The sequence below is a fragment of the Patella vulgata genome, chromosome 7 (assembly GCF_932274485.2).
Source record: "Patella vulgata chromosome 7, xgPatVulg1.2, whole genome shotgun sequence".
Lineage (NCBI taxonomy): Eukaryota > Metazoa > Mollusca > Gastropoda > Patellidae > Patella > Patella vulgata.
The window spans coordinates 39,776,337-39,793,630 of NC_065885.2; the positions used below are offsets into that span (position 1 = coordinate 39,776,337).

The window sequence follows — 17,294 nt, forward strand, 5'->3', positions numbered from 1 at the left end:
TTCTGACACTCTTTGCAGGACGTTCAGACATTTTGAATACAATAATGTATAATGATTGTTGTTGTTGTTGTTGTTGTTTATTACAAATTTAACGTCCAATACATAATGTATGATATTATGGACAGGTTGATTTAATTAAGTGTGCCAGGTTTCCGTATATGTTAATAAGTCACGTGGTATCCTACATTTGCATATGCAAGTTGATGCTGTGTGAAACATGCTATGTAGAATGCGTGAAGGACAAATGGGATGTGGCAGAGAGCAAATGTAAAATGTAATGAGAGAAATGTAAAATGTAGACACCTCAAAAAAATCATTTTCCCACAAAACATTTGTCATTTAACACTTAATATTTGACGTTTTACATTTAACTCTTGCCTTAGAGATATTTTGACTTTATCATTACCGGTATTATGACTTTGTACATTGTACATTTTACATATAATCAATAGAAAAGACATTGTCGCAGAGCATTTAATATTGGCAGCGATACCCTTCCATAGTATTTCGGCCAATTGAATACTTAACGGCTAATTCCTTCTGCGCAGGTCGTGGAACTTTCTCGAAATCTGCTATAAGTTGCCGCTTTACATCTAATGTCAAATCTGTTCGGACACTCTTTGCAGGACGTTCAGACATTTTGAATACAATAATGTATAATGATTCTTGTTGTTGTTGTTGTTTATTACAAATTTAACGTCCAATACATAATGTATGATATTATGGACAGGTTGATTTAATTAAGTTATTTACATCTGAATGAGTAAAATATAGAAGTTAGGTAAAAGCACTAAATAATAAAAAGTTCTTGTATATCTAAACGTCACTTTAAAACAGATTTTAAATAATTAAAAGTTCGTGTATATCTAAAAATCACTTTAAAACACGGTTTTAAAAATGGTTTTAAAATCGTTGTCGCGGGAAGAGAGGGCGGGTCATCTTCTCACTTTGTCATAATGAAAGTTAAAATGGGAGATCCAGCTGTTGATGCCATGGCAGCGGGTCGAAAAAACCCTGTGGGAAAAAGAAATCGGCTATTTAATGTGGAAAAGCGAAGTTCTCACAGTAAAAACCACATAGCTGGATCCGTGGAGTATTTACAAATGAATATGGCCGTGTGGTTCTTTCCATATTATAAAAGTTAGTTAAAACAAATCCTTTAGCACAGATCTCATATAATAAAAGTTAGTTAAAAAGTCCTTTTATACACATCACAACTTCGGTTTTTAAAATCATTTATTTTCTGCAGACCATTAAAATATTTCTCTGTGTCTAACTCTTCCCAGATAAAAGTTACCTGAAAAGGAAAAGAAGAGACAGCAGCAACACAAAACAGAACAATTTAAACATTTATAAGAACAGTACATTACACTAAATACAAATTATATAGATATATATGCACTGCCATTGTTAATAAAGGGTTGTGTAGATCCTTATTCCTTTTGTCATTATTATTAGATTATATTATTATATTAAATCATGCAGTAGACTGAACCGCCATACTGTCCTACAACAATAGTTCCTTCCTTTGTAACTATATATGTAGTTCCCTATCTTAATGTGAACATATTCTGATATTATTATAGCACCTGTTCTACACAACCAGTTATCTTTCCATGACTAGTGCTGTTTTCCGCAACTTACTTAACAGTTGATTCCCGATTCTTCTATGAATTTTGAGATCGCTTCATAAATTTTATATGACATATTCCGAGTGGGGAAGAGGACATTTTGGAGGGTATATTGAAGTTTGGCATCTTCCATTAAACTTATTACAGGTAGTCTTTTATCTTCCAATTTATTGCATGTAATGAAGACATGATTAACGGTCAAAATTTGACCGCATTCGCACTTCACTGGCTTATATTTATGGTCGGTAATTAAATCTTTAGTTCTAAGTCTTGTGATTAACCCACAAATTTAGCGCGATGGGTGATTGATCTCCGTTTTTACAACAAGGTCTTTATTTAATTTGAATCTAAAAGTATTTGCTTTGGCCAACTCGGTTTTCCATTCTGATTTAATTTTACTTTTAACAATGCTAATAAAATCCTGAACGCTGTATTTTAAGTCTTCGGTTTCGCACAGGCTGGGCCCTTTGCGAGTCAGAGTGTCTGCAGTCTCGTTTCATACTATACCGACATGAGATGGTATCCATGCAAATTCCACGGTTCTATTTTTGCTTTGAAGGGAGTTAACATTTGCATGAATGTTGTGAACAATTTATGGTCTTGGTGTTGTTTTGTCGTGTTTTATTGACTCTATACTACTAAAGGAGTCTGACACGATGACTGCTTTTTGAACGATGCATGACACAAGCCACTCAAGAGCTGTCGATATTGCCTTTAATTCTGCTGTATAGATGGAACATCCATCTGGTAACCTTTTTGATATATTAACATTGAATTCGGGAATGCTGACACCTAACGCAGTTTTGTTTGTATTAGGGTCGTGAGAGCCGTCCGTGTATATTTTCACATGCGATGGTCAATTTTCGTTCAAGAGTTCCCTCGAGAGCATTTGAGCTTGTTGCGGATTTTCTTTTTTCCTAACAACATTATTTAGGCTTGTATTATAGTTTGAATTCAGTAATGTCCAGGGAGCTTGATAAGAAAACACCCTGTCAGTGATTGGATAGTGGTCTAATCCTAGATCTTTTAATAAATCATTTGCTCTGTGACCGAACGTTTGAGTCTCCGATTTCACATTTCTTTTAAATTTCTTCCTTGATGATTTTGTGCACTTGAATGTTGGACAGCTGTCCCCTAGATACTGTAACTTGGCCCAGTATCTTAATGTCAGTTCGTTGCGCCTCAATTCGAAAGACATTTCACCTACCTATGTGGTATGAAAGTCATTTTACGATCAAAGGTCACCCCTAAAAGCTTTGCCTGATCTTTAAATTCAATTCGAGTATTATTCAATTCTAGTTTCATAGATGCCACTTCCCTATGATTCTTACAGAAGAGCATACCTACTGTTTTACTTTCAGATATCCGAAATCCCCAGTCATTAGACCATTTTGACAATTTGTCTAAAGCTTCCTGCATTCTCGTTCTAACCGTACCGTAGTTATTCGCTGCATGCCAGATTGAACTGTCGTCTGCATAAACCGCTACGTCAATAAGTTTCTTAATGTAGTTATTAGACTGAAGGTCATTAATCATGATATTGAAAAGTGTTGGGCTTATAACAGAACCCTGGGGTGTGCCATTTTCCAGTTCATATTTATTGCTTATTGAGAGGCCTACATTAACTTGTATTTGCCTATCGTTTAGAAAATCCTCGATCCTGTGGAACATTCGTCCTGTTATCCCTAGTCCATGTACTTTTTTAAGTAGGCCATCCACCCAGACTAAGTCAAATGCCTTGGTCAGGTCGACGAATACTGCACACAGATAATTATTTTTTTTAGACAGTGAAGTCATGATGTCATGCTGTAACCTTACAATATGATCAATAGTGGAGCGATGCTGTCTATATCCACTTTGATTTTGACTTATTAATCCATTACTTTCACAATGATATCTTAGCCTATTATTTACCATAGTCTCGAGTGTTTTGCATAACGTAGAGGTCAAACTTATCGGCCTGTAAGAACTGGTATCATTTTGATCTTTTAATGGTTTAATCAACGGGGTTATCGTTGCTGTTTTCCAGCTTGTATGAACTATTTCTTCTGACCATGATTTATTGAATAATTCTAGAAGTAAATTACGTAGTGACCCTGAGAGTTTTCTTAACATGCTATATTTTATTTGATCTTCGCCAGTCGCCGAGTCAATTTTGCCACCTAAATCTTTATGCATTTCCTCTAGGGTAAAGGGTAAGTTAATGGCTTTATGTTCGTCTGCTAGGTTACGCGATGGTTTATTCCAATGAAATTCCGACTTTCGTTTTAAGAATTTTTCACTGTGATTTTTATCGCTACTGCCATCAGCAAACGTTTTCGCTAACAGCTCTGTCTTTTCGCTGTTTGTCATGGCTGATTGGGATTCATAATTGAGAGTGGGAATATTTCTAGAGAAACATTTGCCGCTTATTGCGTGTATTTTTTTCCAGACATTTGAAATTTTAGTTTTATCATTAGTACTATCACAGAATGCCATCCAATGCTTTTCTTTAGCCTCTGAAATGACCTGCCTGGCGTTTGCATCACACTGCTTATACAAAGATTTATTCTCCGCGGACCATACACGAAATAGTTTTTCAAGTGTTTTTTTCCTTGCATTTACGGCTGTTTGACATTCCGGGGACCACCAAGGTTTTGGGGCGCCTTTGGTTTTCCCGCCTGTTGTTCTGGGGATCGAGTTTTCTGCTACACTGAAGATCGCACGCGATATATTCTCGGTAAATATATTTATATCATCGTGTCTTACTGCGCTTGGGTCGATTTGTTCACAATAGTGTTGAAAAAGAGCCCAGTCTGCTTCTTCAAGTTTCCATCTTTGTTTGCACGTGACTGCTTCTTTATTTACGTTTGAGTTTATTTCAGTTAAGACTATTAGATGATCACTGCCCAGCGTATTATTTAAGACTTGCCATTTACAGTTAGCTATACTGGGAGATGTTAGGGTAAGATCAAGGTGGGTTGCGCCCAGTTTGTTGCCAAAACCGATATATGTTGGGTCACCGTTATTTAACAGAACTAAATTGGAATTTTCAATAAAATTATTCAGTTTATCTCCAGCATTATTATTAAGAGGGGAACCCCAGGTGGAGTGGTGACTGTTAAAATCTCCACATATAATAATATCTTTAGTTTTTATTTGATCATATATTTTTTGATACTCTTCTTCCTCAATGATTTTACATGGATTATAAATGTTAACTAGGGCCATATTTTGTTTGTCGGTTGTAGCTAATTCTAATCCGATTACCTCAACTTCACCAGAGTCTATTCTGATAAACTTATATGAGAGTTGTTCACTAACGAACATTGCAACACCCCCAGAACCCTTTGTCACGTTTGAGCGATCTTTCCGCAAGAATGTAAACCCAGTTAGTTTTGGGTCCTTCTGCTTTGGACCTAATTTTGTTTCCTGTATGCATATTATATCAATTTTGGATTTGCTAACAAGGTGGTTCAATTCTGTCATACGTGGTCTGAGACCATTAGTATTTAATTGCATTATGGTTAACTTATTGAATATACCGATGTAAGTTATTGGATTATTTTGATTGGAGGAATTTATTTCTTATTAATGAGCCAGTTAGAAAAACCGTTAGTATTTTTCTTGTTTAATTTGTCAGTAACTTTAGAATTCTTCTTGTTTTTATGCCCATGTCCTTTGTTCGATGCAGCCTCGACATGAACAAGGGCAGACGCTGTACGTTTCGCTAATTTCCTTTTCAAGGGTGATTTACCCTCCCTTTGATCGATTGGATTAGCGGTTGAGCTATTATCAGACGTTTTCTTCTTTTTAGCCACATGTGAGAAGTTATCGTCTGACGATTAGTTGGGATGTCTTCGTCACAAACCTCAATATCCGATTCAGCGTTGTGAGTACTGTTTATCGCTTGATTGGGTATTGAGTTAATTTCGAGATTGTTGTCAATAATAAACTTTTTAGCACTTTGCTTTATGATGTTAATTACCGAGTCCTTGTCCGTTGAGTTGTTTATACAAGTGATTACCCCCAGTGTTGTTTCTAATAAAAATTCGTAAAAAGAGTTTTTTTCTTTGAATGTTGGGGTGTAATACCCATTTGATTCTTTTTGTTTTTCCTTAACTAAGTTTGATTTTTCAGTTATTATATTTTGCCTTCCAACGTTCGCTTCTCCCGTGTCCCTGGAGGATATTAAAATTAATTTTGCTTCTCTGAAAGAAATGTTCTTGGTATATTGAATTCTGAGAATTTCTTTTATTTCAATGAATTTAGTGCAACTTTTGTCAGTTGACTTGTGACTCCCGCCACAGTTGACACATTTTAATATTTCAGATGAGCAGGTATTACTGCTGTGCGAGTCTGAACATTTCTCGCATGCTGTTTTAGCCTTGCAATGGGACTCGTTATGTCCAAACTTCTGACAGTTTAGACATATTTTGACACGGGGAATATACGGGTATACTGTTCTTATCTGATAGCCTAATTTTATTTTTTCTGGGACCTGTCCCTTTTTAAACGTGACTTGTATGGTTCCCGATTTTTTGCCATCTGGGATTCTGTACCTATATACAGCATGAATAATGCCTGGGACAGCATGAATAATGCCATGCTCCTGGGTGAGAGATAGGGGTGGGGCAATTACCACTTTTACACCGTTTAATTTTTCAATTTTGCACGCCATTTCTGCATCGCTGGCATTTTCAAACGCCAGTCGCACTTTCCCATTTTTCAATATTTTAATTTCGAGAGTGTCTTTTATTCCCCATTTGGTTTTTATTTCGTCGCCAATGGTTTTGGTTTTTATAGCTAAAGATTTTGTGTGATCCTTAGACTTAACTATGACCACTTCGCTATATTCTATTTTATTATTACTACTACTCCTGTTTATCGCTTTAAATTTCAATGAATTTAGTGCAACTTTTGTCAGTTGACTTGTGACTCCCGCCACAGTTGACACATTTTAATATTTCAGATGAGCAGGTATTACTGCTGTGCGAGTCTGAACATTTCTCGCATGCTGTTTTAGCCTTGCAATGGGACTCGTTATGTCCAAACTTCTGACAGTTTAGACATATTTTGACACGGGGAATATACGGGTATACTGTTCTTATCTGATAGCCTAATTTTATTTTTTCTGGGACCTGTCCCTTTTTAAACGTGACTTGTATGGTTCCCGATTTTTTGCCATCTGGGATTCTGTACCTATATACAGCATGAATAATGCCTGGGACAGCATGAATAATGCCATGCTCCTGGGTGAGAGATAGGGGTGGGGCAATTACCACTTTTACACCGTTTAATTTTTCAATTTTGCACGCCATTTCTGCATCGCTGGCATTTTCAAACGCCAGTCGCACTTTCCCATTTTTCAATATTTTAATTTCGAGAGTGTCTTTTATTCCCCATTTGGTTTTTATTTCGTCGCCAATGGTTTTGGTTTTTATAGCTAAAGATTTTGTGTGATCCTTAGACTTAACTATGACCACTTCGCTATATTCTATTTTATTATTACTACTACTCCTGTTTATCGCTTTAAAGGAGCTGGGTAATGGTGTGTTTAACAGACATTCAACATAGCTTGTAGTCGCCATATTGGGTTTTTTATGTAAACAAAGAATTACTTCAGATAATAATTTGAGATTTTGAATGAAAGTTGGATGTCGATTTACTGCAACAAATAAAGCCGCCCACTTTATTTATTTTAGTAAATCTTAATATATAGTAAATTTCTACTTAGCTTGTAATGTTTGATTATCTTTGGTTGCTACGCCTGGATCAACAGAGAGCTGTGACAGTACAATACGTCCGTTCAGTTCGGCTTTGAACTAGTAATTTAGCTTCGTTCGTTCGTTTCTGGAGTTTTACGTCCACTTCCACCTAAGGTGATATCGTAGACAAGTGTAATTTAGCGATTCATAATGATTCTTCAATCGCGGCAATTTTTATATAATGTCGCGGTATTTGACATGAGTAACTAAAATCAAATACCAAGCGCACTCTTACAAGAGATTATAAATTGTAAAATAATCAACAAAGAATTTATAACATTATCAAAGTAATCAACACAGACCGGCGCTTGCGAGTTTTAATCTCACCGATAATTGATTGGTGATTGCTTGTTAATCTTTTCTGGCTTCACACCCATTGAGTTTTAATCTCACCGATAATTGGATGCTTCACACCCACCGTTTGAAGTACGGATTATACGGTGTCGATTCAATGGAAATTATGTGACGGGACGGCTGATTGATGTCGTAATCCGGAACATACAGAATCCGGATTTACCAGCGATTTTTTGGCTGAAGTATACTATTCAAAAAAAGTAGGGGATATTTGATTTTGGGGGCATAATACTAAAATATGCAAATGACTACGAAAAAAGTCACTATAGAACCTAACAGAAGAAACATTTCCAGTTACATGTGACGCCCAAACGCACCAATAGCTACCGCATGGAATGCAGGTGATGCTTGGGATCATTATGGGGGTCCAACCCAAGATTTGCACGACTCTGACTTTGAATGTTACAGTCATTGTGGCATTGAATTCCAGGGTGGAAACATCAGTTTAATTGTTTTAGTGACCAGAAAACAAATTTTGATATGCGTCGGCTTACCCAAAATGAAAGGTTACGTGCCCTTGGCATGCTACAGATCGGCACAACACAGGCGGTTGTGGCGCGGACGATGAATGTTTCTCAGTCTGTCATAAGCAGGCTATGGTCCAGATACCGTGATACACAATCTGTACAGGACAGACCACGCCAAGGGCGACAACTCAAGCCCAGGATCGATTTATCCGTACCTTGGCCTTGAGAAATCGTGTCATCACAGCAAATCAGATCAGCGCTCGTCTTCAAACAGACACTGGTGTGAGAGTGAGTGGCCAGACGATTCGGAATCGACTGCATAGGGGTCATCTTCGCGCCCGACGTCCTCGCGTGATCCCTTGTTTGAGAGATCATCACATTCAGGCAAGACGTCGTTGGTGTAGGGATCGTCAACACTGGGATAATCGACGCTGGAGCAATGTGATGTTTTCAGATGAGTCAAGGTTCACTTGATTTTTTGGACAGACGTAGGAGGGTGTGGCGTCGTCGAAACGAGCGCTTCCAAGACGTTAACGTCATCAGACATGATCGATTTGGGGGTGGTTCTGTTATGGTGTGGGGAGGCATCACTGTTGCTGGAAGAACGGCTTTACATGTTGTTGCAGGGCGTGTTACAGGCCAGTACTACCGGGACAACATCTTGGCAGTCCATGTTGTGCCGTTCGCACGACGTCATGGCCGCCGTTTCATCTTCCAGGATGACAACGCAAGATGTCACAGGGCCAGGATCGTTACAGGTTACCTCCAACAACAGAACATCACCACATTACCTTGGCCAGCACTGAGTCCCGACCTCTCCCCCATCGAGCATGTCTGGGACATGCTTGGACAGAGGTTACGTCAACGTCAACAACGTCCTGCCAATGTCCAAGAACTTGCTGCTGCGTTGCAACAGGAATGGGACAATCTGGACCAAAATGACCGTAGACGTCTCATTAGGAGTATGCCACGTCGGATCAATGCTTGTTTGGCAAACAGAGGAGGATTTACCCGTTACTGACTTGGTTGTGATGCTGTGGTAACTTTGCTGTTTGACCCCGGGTATCATTTTACCCTTATAATGGTCAGTCTGTGCCTTACTTAGTCTAACGATCATTTGGAATAAATCGATGAATGTGAACTTCATTTCATTTTGTCATTTGTTTCTTCGTCAGTTTCATTAGGTGACTTTAATAACACTTAAAAATCAAATATCCCCTACTTTTTTTTAATAGTATAATAAGGAAATAAATCGGGACATGAAAATCATGTCGGATGTCACAGCAATCCGGAGTGATCAGACATCGGATGTGACAGAGTCCTATTTAATTTCAATAATTTATGTTCATTACGTCTAGAGTTAATGCCTTGTTTTACTTTGGGAACGCTATTACGCCAAATGTTATCATCCGATCTTTGTGAAATTTATATGCATTATTTAAATTAGTGAAACAAAGAAGCCTATTGAATTTCAGCAATTTCCGTCAATTAGGTCTAGAGTTATGGCCCTTGTTTCACTTTATTGAACCTTGTGAACGCTCTAACGCCAACAGTTATCATCCGATCTGTATGAAATTTATATGTGTCATTTATGTTAGTAAAAAGAACAACCCTGTTGAATTTTATTACGTCTAGAATTATGGCTCGTTTCACTTTATTGAACGCCGAAAGTTATCATCCGATCTTTGTGAAATTTATATGCATTATTTGAATTAGTGAAACCACGAAGCCTATTGAATTTCAACAATTTACAATAATCACATCTAGACTTATGGCCCTTGTTTCATTTTGTTTAACCTTGTTAATGCTCGATTGATGAACGTTATCATCCGATATGTATGAAATGTATATGTATCATTTAAATTGTGAAACAGAGGTCTATTGAATTTCAGCAATTTTCGTCAATAATTTCTAGAATTATGGCCCTTGTTTTACTTTGTGAACCTTGTGAACGTTGGAATGACAAACGTGATCATCCGATCTGTATGAAATTTATATGCATTATTTGAATTAGTAAAACGAAAAAGCCTGTCAAATTTCAACAATTTCTGTAGACTACTTCCAGAGTTGAAGCCCTTGTGTCACTGTGTAGAACCTCGTGAACCCTCAAACGACAAAATTTATAATCAGATCTGTATGGAACTGTATTGTAAAGGCCCCCAATTACCTACAAAGGATTAAATATGCGACAACACTTGTCGACCGCTTAGACGATTTAGCTGCGATGACGTATGTTTCGATGCCTGGCAACCTATCTTTTATCTTGCTTTTATAGATTTTTATACCCAGATGCCGAAACTAACCAGACCAAGTCCCAGTCTGGATGTTCACATAAAGGCCGACAAGCCATAAAGGATGACTTAGATAAACATATAGAAGAAGCCATGGATGCTTTCGAGGAATCTGAACATGCAAATAATGATGGTCATGAACACAAAGATGATTGGAAAGATACCAGAGATTGTCTTAATAATCTTACCGCACACGACCATCGTATAGAATCTCGCCACTTAGAACCTATTTGTCGGTAAGTTCCTTAATTTATACCGATATACATTGTTTGGTGAATTTGGTGCCGCGTCAACGTTCATTATACACAGGACACAATCTCGTCAACAATCAAGTGCCCTAACCCTATTTACATCTCGTGATTTATGACGAAATCTGCAATTGGTCTTGGCTTTTAGCCTTTACAATTATCACATATATCAAAATATGTAATATTCTTATATAATAGTATGACCTATTCTATGTCAGGAGATGGATATTACACTTTGATTTTACACCAGTTTGGGCCACGAATTTTTTTTTCCTTTCATGACGTCAGCACTGTGACCTAAACACTGTATAACGACCTTTTGATTGACATTGCTTTTATATGTGGGTGTGTTTCCTCTTCAGAATTGTAAATAACAATAATTCTAGACCAATATGTAGTCATAAAGTAACTCACCATTTAGAAGATTTTGTGAATCACCAATTAGATCATCTAAGATGTACCTGTGAATCTTTGAAAAAACGTAAGTAATTCAGTATACAGTACTTCAGAATCACTTGATCTTAGTTCGGATTAAATATGTTAGTTCGGAAAATATTAAATTGTGAAAATTACTGTTCAATAATTCCATCATGGTTAAACTAGGAATGTCAGGCCCATTATACAACAGAGGTTGTTCCTCCATCAAAAGCGGAAGCACCGAAACGGAGCATGAGAATAATGTTGACACCGTTAGACATATGCCAGATTTTTTTACCGAATTTGAGCAAAGCGGGGATTTTAAATCGGATAATTAGGACGACAAATTTGAAACTATTGTCAATATCTTTTGGTTGTGTTCATGGTTGTCTGTATACGGTTTTTGAGTTTGAATTCAGTTCGGAACAAAAATAGGTTTCCCGAAAGTGTCACAAATGTGCCCCACGAATGACACAGTCACTACCTTATACCAGGAATATTTGTTCATATAAATTCAGCTAAATGAGAGTATCCATTCTTTTTATTTTGGTCCCCCGCCTTTCGAAGCAAGCAGGGGACTATTAAAATGGGTCTGTCTGTCTACCTTTCACACTTTTTGGGACCAAAATTAGACTTTGGAACACGACTTTGGACTTTGGAACACGATAACTTTGCTTCTAAATGGGTAAGAATGATGAAACTCGTAGTATAGATCGTTATATCAATATCAATAGTGAGAATTTTCTGCTTAGGCTAAGGAGCGATAAGCAATTTGATTGATCAAGACTTTGGAACATAACATCTCTGCTTTTAATTGAGGTGGAATGTTTAAACTTGTTGTAGGTGTTCATTAGGTGAATGTCTTGACTGACTTCAATGATTAACATTTTCCGCTAAAGCCAAGCAGAGCTAAGCAATTCCATTGATCGATGGTTTTGGACAAGAAAACTTTAATTTTAACTGATGGAGAGTGAATAAAGTTGGTTTCACTACCAGGTACTTCAAAACATTGACCGAGTTCGATCGTGAACATTTTATGCTTAGACCAAGTTTCGATAATCAGTTTGATTGCTCGATACTTTTCAAAAAGATCAATCTGATTAAAACACAGATCCTATTTCGTTTCGTTTTTATAGTTCAAAATTTCGTATGAGGAATTAGCCAATGAAACGGTCTGTTACGGAGAGCTTTAGGAGTGTTTTGTACGGAACTGTGGGTAATCCACACTAGGGTCAAACGCCGCTCGTATGACCTCTGACGCGACCTATTGCTACAACCGGTCAGATCTTCATGTAGGGTAGTCCATCGAAAGTATGAAAAAAAGAAACGAAATATAGATCTGTATTTTAATCAGATTGCAAGAAGATAGATGTGTAATTAATTAATACGTGTATGTGTCATCTATTTATTTTGAGATTGCGGGGGGGGGGGGGACATCAGCCTCACTGTTGGCTTGTTATTTATTCGGTCTTTTAAACATACGCTGTGTACATTTTAAAATGTTTGTCTTCATTTCGTTTGACCGCGCTGTTAAGCAACTGATAGATTATATGTCTTGAGCAACAGTGGTTCTAAGCCTTCACAGTTAAAGAGGTGAAGTCAGATGTTCATTTAAAGAGAGAATTGAAGGAAATATTTTTTAATTATAACTTGACATAGATCCGTTCAAAATAAAGAAGTGAAATGTTTTTATTTTATTTCCTTTCTCAGTTGTTCCAAAGTTTCCCAAAAAGTATCGTTTAGCTGTTGGTGCCAGTGCTTTAGTATTTCTTATACTGGTTATAATTCTGATAGTATGTTTATGTAAAAGACGACGCAGAAGACAGAAACGTAAATCAACCCGGTAAGTCTTTTATTTCTTAAAATATAGGCTAGGCATCAGGGCCGCGCTGTACCAATCAGAGATATCGACGGTGTTGTTAACGTGCAACCGTCTCAATATACAAAATTCTTTAATTATATCGACGATCATACCCCGTTAGTTATGTTGTATTAGATGGGTTGGCTTGGCTATGTAATACTCTATCGAGGTGGCGTCCTGGATGCCGCCCAACACTGATGTATTTAGAGCAATGCCAGAAAAAGTACGCTGTGGACGGCCGTATTATTTTTTATGCGCCCACATTTTCATGTGGACGTATTATGCCGTCGCTCCTGGGCGTCCGTCCGTCCACCCACATTTTTTTTGTGGACACTACAGGCCACAATTTTTATCCGATTTTGACGAAACTTAACATATAGGTCTATCTCCCAAAGATCTCGGCTCCTTTCGATACTGGCATGTATCAGACCATATCCTCATGGATTATGGCCACTGATTGTACGAAAAATCACGTTTTTAGTTTGTGGACACGCTAAAGGTCACAATGTTTTACCCGATTTTGATGAAACTTGAAATGCATGTTTATAACCCAAAGATTCGCTCATATCGGATCGTAACTTCCAGAATTATGGCCCCTGATTGTACGAAAAATTGCGTTTTTAGCTTGTGGTCCATCTAGAGGTCACAATTATTATCCGATTTAAAATTTTTTTTTTAAATATATCACCGTTACACCGTAACTGCCGGACAAAATAGCCGCCCCTCGTACGCAAATAGTGTAAACATTTGGTATATCAAGGTTGTGGACCCTCTAGAGGTCACAATTTTGTTCCATTTTGATGAAATTGAAATACATGTTTATAAACTAAAGATCTTAGTTCCTTTCGATATTCTTGCATATCGGATCGTAACTTCTTGAATTATGGCCCTTGATTGTACAAAAAAAATCACGTTTTTAGATTGTGGTCACTTTCCAGGTCACAATTTTTATCCGATTTAAAAAAAAACCGGGTGAATATATTACCGTTGCACACTAAGATCTTAGTTCCCTTTGATAACCACGCATATCCGAACGTAACTTCCTGGATTATGGCCCCTGATTGTTCGAAAGATCGCATTTTTAGCTTGCGGATTCTCTAGATGTCACAAATTTTTTTCCGATTTTAAAAACCGTTTAAATACATGTATATCAACATTCCACCATAATGAAGGTTAAACCCGAAATTCGGGAAAAATGAAATGAAACTACCCAACAAAACGGCCGCTCTTTGTACGCAAATTGTGTAAAAGTACGTAATACGAAGGTTGGGGACCCTCTAGAGGTCACAATTTTATCCGATTGATGAAACTTAAAACATATCTTTATATCTCAAAGATCTCAGTCCCTTTTGATATTTACACATTTCAGACCATAACTTTCTGGATTATTGCCCCTGATTTTACAAAAAAAATCGCGTTTATTTTTAGCTTGTTCCCTATCCATCTCTTGCAAAATGCGGGCGTATCCTGCCTGGCAGCCGCTGGTTTGTGATGAAATTGTTCTTAATGGTATTACTGAATGTCTGTTAATAATACTCTTCAAAAAAGTAGGGGATATTCGGAAATGCACTGTTGTTTTTATTAGAGGTAACCAGTGTATGTTAATAACAGGCCAATTGCCTACACATGAACAGAAACAGCTCATATGGGCGGCTTTTCTGACGGCCCCATTTCACGCACAAAGAGATAAACTGTCAAAAGTGTAAATGGACGTTTTTGATTTTTGTCTTAATAATGAGTAATTGCTCCACCAATCCTCAGACATTCAGCAATTCGTCGTGGCATGCTTCTAATCAACCGTCCAATCACGATTTGGGGCAACCTGACCTACTCCTCTTGCAGTGCCACAGCCAATTCTTGCAGTGTTGTCGGTTAACGTTGACGAACACGTCTCCCTATCATGTCCCAGACATGCTCTATCGGGGAAAGGTCAGGACTCAGGTTGGCCAAGGCATATGGACAATATGGTGACGCTGGAGGTAGTCATTCACGACACGAGTGCGGCGGGCACGGGCATTATCATCTTGAAAGCTGAAACGTCGACCTGCACGTTGAGCAAAGTGCAGAACTGTCGGTGCCAGGATGTGGTCACGGTAGTAAAGACCAGTGACCATTCCTTGAACAATATGCAACTCCGTTCTGCCAGTCATGGTGATTTCTCCCCACACCATAACAGACCCACGCCCGAATCTGTCATGCTGTCTGACGTTAACGTTAGCATGACGCTCATTTACACGCCTCCAAACGCGAGCACGTCTTTCGGTGAAATCCAGAGTAAATCTCGACTCATCTGAGAACATTACACGCGCCCATGGACGATTACCCCAATTTCTACGCTGCCTACACCATTGACGCCTGTTTGCCATGTGCTGGCGAGTTAATGGAGGCACAACACGCGCTCGTCGCGTATGCAAATGGGCTGCATGTAGCCGATTTCTAGTCGTTTTGGGTGTAACTGGAATTCCTGTAACTTGGTACAAGCTTACAGAAAGCTGATTGACCGTTTGTCCTCGATTTCGCAGGACCTGTGTACGAATGTACCGACCCTGGGCTTGTGTAGTGGCTCTAGGACGACCTGCACGAGGTCTATCATCAACATTGTGTGTTTGTTGGTACCGGTTCCACAGTCTGCTGATCAGACTGTGACACATTAAGTATGTTGGCTACTGCTTGTTGTGTAGAACCCATTTGAAGCATGCCAATAGCACGTAGACGTTCATCATGTTGAAGACGTCTCATTGCAAATTAAACGTAACATACTAAAGCAAAGATACGCTAAACAGTAAATCTTATGCAAGAATCGATAGGAAAGCAAACATGAATATCGATAAACCAGATGAAAACTGCCGCGTGCTAGTTTATCGATATCCATGTTTGCTTTCCTATCGATTCTTGCATAAGATTTAGAGTATCTTTGCTTTAGTGTGTTACGTTTAATTTGATCGGGAGACGTGTTCGTCGACGTCAACGTCAACCGACAACACTGCAAGAATTGGCCGTCGCACTGCAAGAGGAGTGGGTCAGATTGCCCCAAATCGTGATTGGACGGTTGATTAGGAGCATGCCACGACGAATTGCTGAATGTCTGAGGATTGGTGGAGCAATTACTCATTATTAAGAAAAAAATCAAAAACGTCCATTTTCACTTTTGACGGTGTATTTCTTTGCGAGTGAAATGGGCCGCCAGATAAGCTACCCATATGAACTGTTTATGTTCATGTGTAGGCAGTTGGCCTGTTATTAACATACACTGGTTACCTCTAATAAAAACAGCAGTGCATTTCCGCAGTTTTGTATTGTTTCTGAATATCCCCTACTTTCTTTTGAAGAGTATATAATCGATCCAAATGTTTGTTGTATAATTACAGACAACAGGAAACACTGTGGAAAGTAGACTATCATATTTCTAAAGGCAGTAACCTTGATGATGACCCGTATGCTGTTTGTCACGATCCGGTAAATCAGCTATTCATTAGATCATGTCCATTGTCCCAAACTCATCCGGCAAAGCAACATAATTAATCCACTGAAATAGGTCCTGATATGCAAATTAATGTCCACTATAGGGCCAGTTGTTTATGATAACAACCAGAAGCTCCAGAGGCGGATTCAATGGGGGGCGCCCCCCCCCCCCCTAATTTTGGACAGTGCCCTTTTTTACTGCTGAAAGTGCCTTTTCTCAGACTCAAATATGTCCATTCCCAACCCGTTGTAGGGATCCCAAATGACTCAAACCATCGACTCAAACACACCAGTCTGGGAAATAGCTCTTGGAATGGCTACAGATGCAAGGCAATGACGGATAATTTTCTTGGGGACCCCCCCCCCCCCCCTCAGCGGCGTGCCCCGTCTCCGCGGTCAATGCCTTCATTTTGCAGCGCCTCCCCCCCTTTCAAAATTCCTAGATCCGCCCCTGAGCTCTGCTATATATCATCTTTAAACGTCAAGATACAATCCATATTATGAAGTGTTGAACAACATAGCAGATGATTTTCAGTGTGTCAAAATACAATACATGTATATACTTAGACGCAGGGAAAACGCAGTACATTTATAAATGGATGATTGTAGATCTCGTTTGAGAGATACACCTTAATCCTACAATTATGAATGCACCAACATCAGATCACGACGATAGCACGTGAGAATGTTTCCACAATTTCGGAAAAGCAACACAGATTAGTTTTCTCAAACACGCAAAAATTGAATACGACGGAATTGGAATGTTGAAAATCACGATTGTATAGTAGAAACATGGGGTATCTAATGTGGCTTTTA

The 17,294-nt window shown here is 38.4% G+C and overlaps 1 protein-coding gene across 1 annotated transcript in view; it reads left to right on the plus strand.

The window, feature by feature from the left end:
- The window catches only part of LOC126828381 (uncharacterized), a 53,551-nt gene that overhangs the window by 31,349 nt on the left and 4,908 nt on the right, over window positions 1–17,294 (plus strand). The window contains exons 3-6 of the mRNA XM_050558159.2: window positions 10,475–10,726; window positions 11,101–11,219; window positions 12,866–12,998; window positions 16,385–16,472. Coding sequence (XP_050414116.2) covers window positions 10,475–10,726; window positions 11,101–11,219; window positions 12,866–12,998; window positions 16,385–16,472 — 592 coding nt within the window. The remainder of the gene's footprint in view (window positions 1–10,474; window positions 10,727–11,100; window positions 11,220–12,865; window positions 12,999–16,384; window positions 16,473–17,294) is intronic.